Source organism: Arachis hypogaea, chromosome 4, assembly GCF_003086295.3.
Source record: "Arachis hypogaea cultivar Tifrunner chromosome 4, arahy.Tifrunner.gnm2.J5K5, whole genome shotgun sequence".
In the NCBI taxonomy this organism is placed as follows: domain Eukaryota; kingdom Viridiplantae; phylum Streptophyta; class Magnoliopsida; order Fabales; family Fabaceae; genus Arachis; species Arachis hypogaea.
The window spans coordinates 125,269,742-125,281,363 of record NC_092039.1 but is presented as its reverse complement, the minus strand read 5'-3'; the positions used below and the strand labels follow the sequence as shown (position 1 = coordinate 125,281,363).

Genomic DNA, 11,622 nt, shown 5'->3' with positions numbered 1-11,622 from the left:
CCGTTTAAAAAAACGAGGATTTTCCTGCGTTTTCGTTTTTCTTTTCAATTCCTACTTTCCACTTCATAGGTCTTTTAAAGTAAAAAATAATGGAATAATATAACTTTGAAAACAGTTATTTTAAAAAAGTGTTGAAGTAGTTTAGGCAAATTTTATTTATATTTATGAATGGAAATGGTTTGTTGTGTATTGTTATTGGGAGGGTAGGGTTGGTGTTGTTTTTTTAATATGAAGTTAACTTTTTTAAATTGTTATTAAGTATATTAAACGGTTTGATTTGTTGAGGAACGAAGAGTAATACGAAATTGAAGAGTCCAATTTCAGTAGAGATAATATTTTTGGACACCATATAAATTGATGGATTTGATTTTCGTGCAATTTTTTTTTTCAAATTTAAAGATAAATTTTTTAGTCAAATTTGTGAAAAATTTGGAAGTGAAAAATATGGAATGTGAAAGTGATAAATGAAAAGACATTTTTGGAATATGTAAGAGAGAATTTGTGGTAGCTTTAGTCAGCGCATACACGACACATATATTGATGATACAAATATGATCGTCTCATTTTAATATTTTATTCTGATGATTCGATTTTTATAAGCATAATCTTAACTATTTAATTTTACTCAATTGTCTATACTTTGTATAATATTTGAGTAAATACTCAATTTGATTCTTATTTATTTTAAATTAGGACAAGATTATTCCTATTAAAAAAATATATCTATGTCAGTCAATGTCCGTCTTAAAAGTGAACTATCGTAGGCTTCGTAGCTTCTCTATCATATTTTCTGATCAAACTTGCCAGAAAAATCTTATGTGGCAGTTATCAACGCTGATGTGATGAAGGTGGTGGTGTTGGATGTGCGCTCCAACCAACTTAGAAGCCACTGAACTCTATTAGCTGCTTCTGGAAACTTAAGGTCTTGAATGTTACCAAAGACTTCATGGAATATCTTTCCAAAACCATTGACAATTGCAGATCACTAGAGAAATTGAACGCCAACTTCAACTGATACAGCTTTCAGAAAGCATTGGTTTGGAATTGAAAAAGTTGAAGAAGCTATTAGTAAACTCCAACAAGCTCCTCTTCCTTCCATCCTCCACTTCACACCTCACCTCTCTTAAGGTGCTCGACGCCTGTCTCCACTGCCTTCACTCCCTTCCCGACGACCTCGAAACCCTCAACATCAGCCTTCCACTTCCTCTGCTCTCTCCCTTGCTCCGTTGGCCTCCTCTTCTCTCTCATCGACCTTGACATCAGCTACAACAGAATTCCCTTCTTGTTTTTTTTCATTGCTTGCCTCAACAAGCTCTAGAAACCCTGTGTTGATGATAATCCCTTTATGTCGCCGCCACTGAAAGGGTATCTCTGCTAAAAGTCAGGAGTAGTGGGAGCCACGAAGAACAAGAAACTTTTGTAATGACAAATTATATATTCTTCAATCCTTTTTTTTTCATATTTTTTTAGTATCACTTATAAAATTAATAATAAAATATTATATTTTATCTTTTTAAATTAAAAAAATTGAGAGAATTTATTTTTATTATTATCCTGAACACTTACACAATTTAATTTAAGAGAAATTCTTCGCATACAAGCGATTAAGACTTGTAAGTCTTACAAATCCAATTAAAACTAACGCTCAAAACGCGCTTCGAACCGTTCTTTTTCTTCTTCGTCTTCTTCTTCTTCCTTGCATTCTCTTCTTCTTCTTCTTCTTCTTCTTCTTCTTCTTCTTGCTGCACGTTCTTCTTCTTCTCCTTTTCTTTCATTTCTTACATTCTTTTTCTCCTTCTTCTTCTTACTGCACGTTCTTCTTCCTCGTCTTCCTCTTCTTCTTCTTCATTTACGTGCTTTTCTCTCTGTTTTCTTTCTTCCTTATTCTCGATTTCCATTGTTTTTTGACATCAAGCTCTGAAGTAGTAGAAGATGAAGAGGAGAAAGAGAAAGAGTTCTGAATTATGCATAAGATGTACTTCAACAAATTTTGGGTGTATTTTTTAAATCCTTTGGGTGTAGTTTTGTAATCCTTTAAGTGTGTTTCTGTAATCTTTTGGGTGTATTTCTATAATCGTTTGGGTGAATTCCTGTAACTATTTGGATGTATTTCTGTAATTGTTTTGGTGTATTTCTGAAGTTCTATTATCTTCAAAACGATTTCAAAGCTTGATTTCAGAAATAATGAAAATCGAAAAAAAATGAAGAAGAAGAGGAAGAGGAAGAGGAAGAAGAAGAAGAAGAGTCGTTCATAATACATGGTGAGTGTAGCGCTTTAAAAACAGGAAACAGTTGAATAGCGCATTAAAAGGCCCGTATGTGTAGCAACTTGTAAGACTTGTAAATCAAAAAGACTTGTATATATAGCAGACCTCTTAATTTAATTAACGTGATTTTTCTTAAAAAAAATATTATCTTGATACTTTCATAATAATATATCTCAAATTCAAAATCATATTATTAATTTAAGAATGAAAAAAAAATTCACCTTTTCAAAAAAGATAATGTCACTTTAAAATTAATAAGGTCATTCTAATTTAATAAAATTTAATGTACTTTAAATTGTTCAACTCTCATATAATTTTATCTTATCTAATATCATAAGAAATTGCTAACTTTTAGCATTCTTGCTATAAAAACACATGTTATTTTTACAAAAAAGTTATAAAATTAATGAGTAGATATTTTATATTTATATATATTATTTGTACATATTAATTTATATATTTTCAATTAAATAATTATTAATAAAAATAATCAAACATTCTAAAATAAAAATAATTAATGACTAATTTTATTGTCTACATAGTATATTTAATAAATATCTCATTTTGATTCTTTTTGGTTTAAATTGATTTTGTTTAAGTTAGATTGGATTTAAATTTTAAATAAGGTAAATATTTACGTATACAGTTATTTTTATGTAGAGTTAATAGTTAAGAATTATTAGATGATAATTTAGTCAAATTTATTCAATCATCTACAAAATTCTCTCAAATATATTAACTTTACATTAAGACAACAATTGCATGGGAGTTTTCACTTTTAAATAATTCTATAAAAACATGGAAATTAAAAATATAATTTGTTAGACTTGGCGCCCAAGAATCAGCCGCAAGTGTTGTCCATGGAGCTGTACTCACTTTCAAAGCGCCTCCGCCACTTCACCGCCGCACCTACTCAGCCCATCCATCTCTCCTCCGACAAGTCATACCTCAACGGTCGCACCGACACCTCGCGGTTCTTGGAATCACATCGCTGCTCCGTCGTCTCCGATCCTCAAGTTCCGGTGAGTTCCTATAGTTCCGCCTTTTACACCAAACGAACACGCAATTGTTTTCTATTAGGGTTTGTGATCGACACACAATCATAAATTCAGATTGCGTATCAACTAACATACGATGCAAAGAACCCTAGAAATGATCCACATTATTAAGCCAACATTTGCATGTCTGCTTAAAAAAAAAAAAGTGAAAAATATGATCTTGAAGGTAGACTATATGCTAGCTGAAAAAGTTTGTTGGATATATCATACGTGTTTGCTTTGGTTTCTTAAACTTCTCTTTTTTTGTGGTTTGTGTGTTTGCAACATACAATTCTTCTTTGTTCATCTTTTTCAGCTAAAAATGGTAAATTGACGTATTGAAAATTTGATTATCTTGTATTCATAGAACTTTTGATTATTTTGCTATAAAAAAGATTGACTACTTTGCTACGGAAATTTTAATTATTTAATGGTTGATTATTTGATTAAATGAAAGAATATGTAACTCACATGTAGATCTCTATACACAAATATATTGGCTGATCTGTGGTGTTAATTATATTATAGTATATGGGGAAGTGATATTGTTATTTTCGAATTTGATATTAAAACACCTCTTTTGTATGTTCATTATTTTATTTCTCAAAGTGATGGAAGAACTTTTTTGTTGTGAGAATAATTTAGAATTAACACATAGTACAAAAATGACATTATCAATTATGGAGCTAAAGTATTGGCTCTCAAAACTATTTCATCTCTCAGTATCTCTCAGTTTATGGCTTTATTTTTTTATGTTTTAGAGAAGGGAGTGGGATGCTGACATATTACTCAACATTCTGTTCCGGCTGGATGTGAAGTCATTGACTCGTTTCAAGTGTGTTTGCAAAGATTGGCAACACAACCTTGGGAGCCCTTTATTCCTGAAAAATTATGTGCAAAATAGTGTGCTGAGATTAACCGGTTTCATCTTTCAGCCACATATGTACCTGATCCAATCTAGCTACATCCGCGTGGAGACAAGTGGAACCAATATGTGGGAGATGTTCCTAGGTGGTCTTCCTGAAGATGTTTATATCTTGGCATCATGCAATGGCTTGCTCTGTTTCTATAGCATTTCACAAGAACCAGCTTTATATGTATGCAACCCTGCAAACAAACAATGTCTTAAGTTGCCGCCATCTAGCGGCGGATACATAAGCATTGGAATTGCTTTTGACTATGAAGGAGGATCCATTGACAGTGCCACCAACTCTGCCAAGTTCAAGTTAGTTAAAGTTGTTAATGCTCAACCAATGATTTCTACTGACTTGAGATTTCAAATTTATTCGTCAGAAACAAGATCTTGGAAGATGTCAAATGCAACCTGCAAAGGCGGGATATTGTTGAAGAATAAAGGAATTTACTTAAGAGGTGTCTTATATTGGCTTGGCGAATGCAAAAGAATACTGGTTTTTGATGTTCGGACCGAGTTAGCTTTGTGGATTCTTAGGCCATGCGCTGCCAAAGATACTTGTTCGTCGTCATCATGCATCGGAGAGTCTAATGGCACACTGCATTATGTCTCACTGACAAAAACATTAGGTCTTTGTGTGTGGAGTCTTGAGCATTATTTTGGAGAATGGACTCTTGAGTACAAGATGTCTTTTGAGGATTTTAAAGAACAATGTGAACGTACTTTTCCCAAATTTTTAGTGGATAAATCGGCAGTAACTCCTCTAGCCTTCAAAGACTGGGTGTTGCCGCTGCTAATTCGTGGTAAGGATCAAGTAATTGTCTATGATTTTAAGAACAGAAAGATGACTTGGGCGTGCAGCTTGAAACGTTATGACCCAGGTGCAACAGTGTTTTCTCATTCCATGAGCTTGGTTCCATTGAATGATGCATAGCTTGGTTCCATTATGCGCCCATTTCTTTTGGTTTTGTATTAGCATTTTTTTTTGTATATAAAAGAAAGCGGAGATTTCTTTGTACTTATTGTTATGGCTTATTATGATGATATTATTTTCTTCAGTTTGCTGTTGTTATTAATGCTGTGTTAGCTAATGCATATGGACCATCTTTGTTTGCAACTTTGAATGATTTAGATGTGTGGTAGAAAAACTTAATGAGAAAATTTTGAAAGGGGACAAAAATTCAAGAGGAATGGATATTTTTCTTTGGTGTCTAAGAGGAACGGATATGAAATCAAATTCTATGAGATCATTCAAGCTGAGGTATTAACTTCTGCCCCTAAGGCCCTAACTATTTTTTCAATATATTATTTGGAATGTGATCTGTTTATTTATTTTTAATTAAGTTTATCTCCTTATAATAAATATTATAAAATTTCATTTTGGTGCCTAAGTTTTCAAATGTTTGCTTCAAATCTTCAATTTTGTTTATTGGCAACATCCAATATGCAAAAGGGTTTTTAGATTGAAAAAAGATATACCTATCATATGGTTTGGAAAAGAAAAATGTGTTGTCAAAAGTCAAAACTAGTTTCAGGAATCAAGAGAAAGGATCCATATACTCTCGGTGGGAGTAAAATTTTGATTCAAGACCAAAAAACAAAATTTGATTACTACATAATGATTTGCATCACAATTTACAATACCATTACCAATGGCACCTCCCCAATTCCCCTCTGATAAGTGATAACTCATTTATAGACCGAAATCAACATTCACATCCTTGAAAAACTGGAAAGCTACAGCTGAAACCAGTACAACAAGAAACGATTTGAACAAGAACTTAAAACCAAGAACTCCGGCATCTATTCTCCTCACTGACCCGGCATCCGGCAGAGAATCCCCAACCTTGGTTTGATTATCATTTGCAGAAAAATTCATCCAACACCTGTCCGCCTGGGAAATTAAAATAGGAGCGATAATTAGAGTGTAGCTGAATTCAACATTTTCCAGGTTCTTGAGATTATTGTACTTCGAGAATTTTTAAATTCTTTTAGCTCAAATTCTCAATGCTCACATCTTAAACTGCTATGAACGTAAAAAATTGAGTTCACAATAATGATACAAGATCAATGTTATGTTTTTTATTTGATGTATATAGTAACAATAGTATATAACAGTAATTGGAAACATTGAAAGGGGACTGAAAAAGTAGACCTAGTAACATTCAGCATCAAATATTCAGGAGTTTTTCTTTCCATTAGAATGATATTTTATGGCAAGTGAAAATGACTTGAGGCAATATCTAGAGGAAACAATTTTCACTTCAAAATATCTTGATCAAATTTCACATATAAGACACTTGTAATTATAAAAGGTTATTCAACATATGACTATCCCCCTTAGAAGTAATGAACAAATAAGAAACAAGTTCAAAAAAGTCTGAAGTACTCACCTCATAGTCATTCGCCGACGAAGCATTAGATTCTGGAAAAATACCATTTGCCGCCTGCTTTAGCTTTACTGCCAAAATTTTGTTCTCACTTGCTAAGGAAGAAAGCTGCAGATAAAATGCAAATATTTCCATATTTAAACAAGCAAGGAACTATACCTTAAGAACTTAATATATTTAGTTTGCCTTTAGCTAAGCTTGAATTCTTAATACCAAACTATCTTCTTTGCTGATCCAAAAAAAATTCAAGCAGATTTGGTATAGTCTTTTGCTCTTCTTTTTTACTTCTTCAATTAAACAACTTGAATGTTTTAACAAATAAACATTCTATCAACTCAAACATCCCTTGGGCCAGGTACACTACTACTAAATTTTGTTCCTCTGAATTTTTATTTAACAAAATTTAATGGAACAACTCCATGGACCAAATAAGTTTTTTTTTGTTTAATTTTTCTTGGGGAAAAAAGGGGGTCAATCTTAAGACACAGTAGAAAATCAAAGAGAGAGGGAAAAAGGTTTCCTCATTCACTTGTTACTCACAAACTGACAACAAACAAAGCATCACAAACTGCAATGTTCACTTATGATGCTACACAGAACAGTCAATACCATTCAAAATCTTACTCGTTTCTGCTGATTGATGCTAAGAATAATGAAATTAAATATCACGCAGGCAAGAGACCCAGCAGGATACGATATGCCCTGCTATGACAGGTCATGATGGTTTTATGAGTTAGTTGCATGGCTTTACCTGCTTATTAAGACGTTCTCTTTCAAGAGCAATCTGTGTTATCAAATTCTGGAAAATCATTGTCCGATTTCTGATGTCCTTTGCAGTTGCCACTTTGGCTTCCTCCACCAGGTGCAATGATCCCTCCAAGCATTCCAATCTATTTCGCAAGAAGCTTAGCTCCTCATTCAACTCTGCGTTAGTTTCGGATATTATGATACACTTGTCCTCTGCACTGTCAGCCCGTATCTCAGCTTTAGAAACCTTTGACTTCAGATCCTCTATCACAAGCTCCATATCTTTAATTGTGGAACATAACATACTTTGCTTCTCCTGACTAGCTTCAACAGATGCGACTGCTTGCTGGAGTCGTAAATCATATTCCTTTAATTGCTTCTCAAGTTGTTCTACATTCTTAGATGTGCAACCGCCATCTTTCGGAAGAGCCAGCTTTTGATTGAGTTCAGAGTTATTCTCCGACGATAACAGATGCCCAGATTCTGCAGCTTTAGCTCGACTTTCTGCATTAGATAGTTTTTCTTTCAGCTCAAAAACAAGGTTTTCCATGTCTCTTATTTCGGAACACATCGCAGTATACTGTTTCTGATATTCATCAGCAGAGGCCTTTGTATTCAGGAGTTGAGATTCATATTCTTTTAGCTGCTTTTCAAGTGAAGACACCTTATCTGAATTGCCGCTTTCAAGCCTAGCTCTGAGCTCAGATTCTCTCTGATTTAAACCATTCAAATTGAACTGAGAAATCTGGAGCTTGCCTAACAGGTCTACTGAAATTCCCATCAAGATCTCACGTGCATTGTCTGCCTCAAACCATCTTTCACAAACATCAGCAGCTTCTTCCTCCGCATGAATTAGCTCTTGCTCTAAAGAAGCTATCCTAAGCTTTAGAGTTTCTTCAATTTGTCTTGACTTATTGATATTCTTCTCAAGATCCATTTCATTTGCTAAAGATTTCTCCAACATCCTCAGAATATGTCTTTGTTGCTCAATTGTTTGCATATTCATTCCTGTTTTGACATCCGAAGAGTGATCATCCTCTGGGATTTTCACACCCTCTTCAGCATTACCTGTTCCATGGAAATCAATACAAAAAATATACATCAGAAACGGATATATTATATAAAAAAAAAATTATTCTTATTGGTCACTGACACATTCATGAAGAAGTAGCAAGTTTGAGCCAATCAGTTCGATGGTCTTAATGCTTCTTCTTAATTCTTTAATTTTTTCCTCTGACAAAATAATAATCAACCAAATTAATTCATGAGGAATTCCCTCTGAAATTGTACAAACAACTTCATATGGAAATTGAAGTGGACCCCTTATAAGGAAGGAGACAAAAATACGAAGGAAAAAATCCTAACCACTTCAAAAACAACCACAATTTCTATAAATACATAAGTCAATTAATAAATGTGTAAACAACCAATAAGGAAGAATAGAAACAAAATCAATCAATAAGATTCTCTATCATTACCACTTTCTTCTCTCTTATAAGAAGACAAAGTCCTCTGAAAATCAGTAGATTGCTTCTTAATCTCAGAGAGCTGCTCCTCAGATTGCTTGAACCCTTCTTCAGAAACTTCCAACCGGTTCCTCCAAATGCTGTTGGTAGAAGACACAAACTGCTCAGCTTCAGCAATCTCAGCATGAAGGGTCCCCAAGAACACACCCAATTCGCTCACCTCAGAATCCAACACTCCACACAACAGATCAAACTCAAGCCCCTTCTCAGCACATTCCATGTCCATTACCATTCCATCAATGCCATTTTTTTCCAAAATCATTGTCTCCAATTCACACTCAAGGGTCTCCAAGTTCATCACAAAGATGCCCAAGTTTGTAACTTTCTCTGAGAAACATGCAAGATTCAGCTCCAGCCTCGTCAGCATTGTGGAAACAATAAAATCTATATCATATTCATCTTCTCCACTCTGAGTATCCATGGTTCTAAAAAAGGAACACTCCAAAAACTTGTTGTTCTTCTCCCGGAACCTGAGTTCGAATTCAAAAACCCAATAAAAATGTCAGATTTTGAAGCCACATAGTGAAAATTTGTTGAATTCGGGAAGGGACGAAAATAGAATAAATAAACAAATTGGGAGAAAAATTTGAATGACAAATTTTTAGAACTGAGACTATTGAATGGAGTAGAACTATACCGATTGAAAGGTGCAAGAAACGGGGGGAATCGGAGATAGAAAGTTAGTGGATTTCGATCGAAAACATGAATTTGGAAGATTCACAGTACGGTTAATCCCTAACTGCAAAATCAAAGACAGAAGCACGAATACACTGCACTTCTAAAACGCAGCGTTTTGCTTTTGAAAATTTGTTTTTTTTTTCCTCTTTCATTTAGTATACTATACATTTTCAAAAAAAAAAAATATGGTTCAACAAAAACGTCAATCTATAATTATTAATTACAAGGGTTCTTTTTGTTGCCAAAGAATTATAGTTCAAATGGTATATGATATCGTATATATATACATATTGATTTAAAAAAAATCATATTTTTACGATGAAATAATGTCATTTTTATTTATTATTTCAACAATCATGTCATATAAATACTATGTCTTATCATCAATTATATTTTATTTTATATAATCAATTTGTTTATTAAAAAATTTTTATTTTTTTATTTATTTCTATTCTATTTATATGTTTGCATATATTAATATTATTTTCATTAACCCTGGAATTCTAATTTTCTACCTCTTGCGTTTTTTTTGTAAATAATTAAAAAAATGAATGAATGAAAATGAAAAAAACATATAAAAATGTTACATTAAATTTAAGAAATTTTTGACAATTAATATAAGAGATTAAGAAATAAAGAGTAGTAAGAGTCTTAATATGTATAAATTGTAGAATTTAAATATTTGTAACTGAAATTTTTTATAATTATCATTATTATGACACTTTTAATGTATATTTATTATATTTAATTAGTATTTGATGTTTCAATTGAATAATAATAGATAAAAATTTTTTGTTTTAATTTTTTAAAAATATTTTACTAAATAGTGATTAGTTGATTTTAATCTTTTGCCAAATCATTAGAATTGCTGATGTGGCATTATTAACAAAGAAAAGATGGCTTAAATTCATTGTGAAAATAGTTTTTATATATTATAAATAGATTAGAGTGAGATATGCGCATTGATTACTTATATTATAAATAGATTTTAATAAATGTTATATTAAAAATATTTTAGAGAATATATTATAAATAGATTTTGAATTTATTTTTTTTAAAAAGACATAAATTATTTATATTAGAATTATATAAAACTGTATTTTTATTTTTTTTTTCGATTTGCATTAATTGCTACCCTTTGTCTTTTTTTTGTGTTTTTTTTGTTTGTAAATAATTAAAAAAATGAATGAATGAGAATGAAAAACATATAAAAATGTTAAATTAAATTTAAAAAATTTTTGACAATTAGTATGAGAAATTAAGAAATGAAGAGTAGTAAGAGTCTTAATATGTATAAGTTGTAGAATTTGAATATTTGTAACTAAAATTTTTTATAATAATAATTATTATGACACTTTTAATGTATGTTTATTGCATTTAATTAGTACTTGATGTTTTAATTGAATAATAATAGATAAGAGTTTTTTGTTTTAATCTTTTTAAAACATTTTACTAAATAGTGATTGGTTGATTTTCATCTTTTGTCAAGTCATTAGAATTGTTGATGTGGCATCATTAGGAAAGAAAATATGGCTTAAACTCATTGTGGAGAAAGTTAGTATCAGCTTTTATATATTATAAATAGATAGATAGATTTGGCAAAGATTTGAGTGGTAGATTCTAAAATTTTGCCAAGTAAGCGGTGGTGCTGACATGGCGTTAGTAGAAGAAGAGAAATAACTTAGAAGTAATGTGGGTAAACTTAATTTTGGTTGTGACTATTGCACAGAACCGTTTAAAAAAGAGGAATACATAAACCTGTGCTATTTGCAATGAGTTCACAATTAAAATGTTATTATTTGTAACAAATAAATAGGGCTATTGAAAATGATATTGAACAACAGAATGAGAAGAATAAACTGCAAAGTTCAAAATCTTTAGGAAGATAACTGGGACGAATTTCCTACGTTGGCGGCGTGACGTTAGTTTGAGACACAGAGTCGAGCTCTGACAGAAAAACTGCAACAGGAAGAATGGAGTTTGTCCTGGTTTCTGCAATTTATGCAATGCGATTCCACCGGAGATGATCGTGATGGACAATTTGTTTTGAGGAAAAAACAATGA

General features: G+C 32.0%; 2 protein-coding genes across 2 annotated transcripts; one reads left to right on the top strand and one right to left on the bottom strand.

Annotated features, from left to right (window-relative positions):
* The first annotated feature begins 3,109 nt into the window (after window positions 1-3,109).
* LOC112797966 (F-box/kelch-repeat protein At3g23880) lies at window positions 3,110-5,275 on the top strand. The gene is made up of 2 exons (XM_025841096.3): window positions 3,110-3,289; window positions 4,066-5,275. The coding sequence occupies exons 1-2, from the start codon at window positions 3,128-3,130 to the stop codon at window positions 5,149-5,151; spliced, it is 1,248 nt and encodes a 415-aa protein (XP_025696881.1). The 5' UTR covers window positions 3,110-3,127; the 3' UTR covers window positions 5,152-5,275.
* Window positions 5,276-5,746: 471 nt separating this feature from the next.
* Window positions 5,747-9,769, bottom strand: LOC112797965 (WPP domain-interacting tail-anchored protein 1). The gene is made up of 5 exons (XM_025841095.3): window positions 9,518-9,769; window positions 8,833-9,350; window positions 7,359-8,422; window positions 6,611-6,715; window positions 5,747-6,111 (listed from the first exon to the last, which is right to left on the bottom strand). The coding sequence occupies exons 2-5, from the start codon at window positions 9,299-9,301 to the stop codon at window positions 5,911-5,913; spliced, it is 1,839 nt and encodes a 612-aa protein (XP_025696880.1). The 5' UTR covers window positions 9,302-9,350; window positions 9,518-9,769; the 3' UTR covers window positions 5,747-5,910.
* Window positions 9,770-11,622: the final 1,853 nt, after the last annotated feature.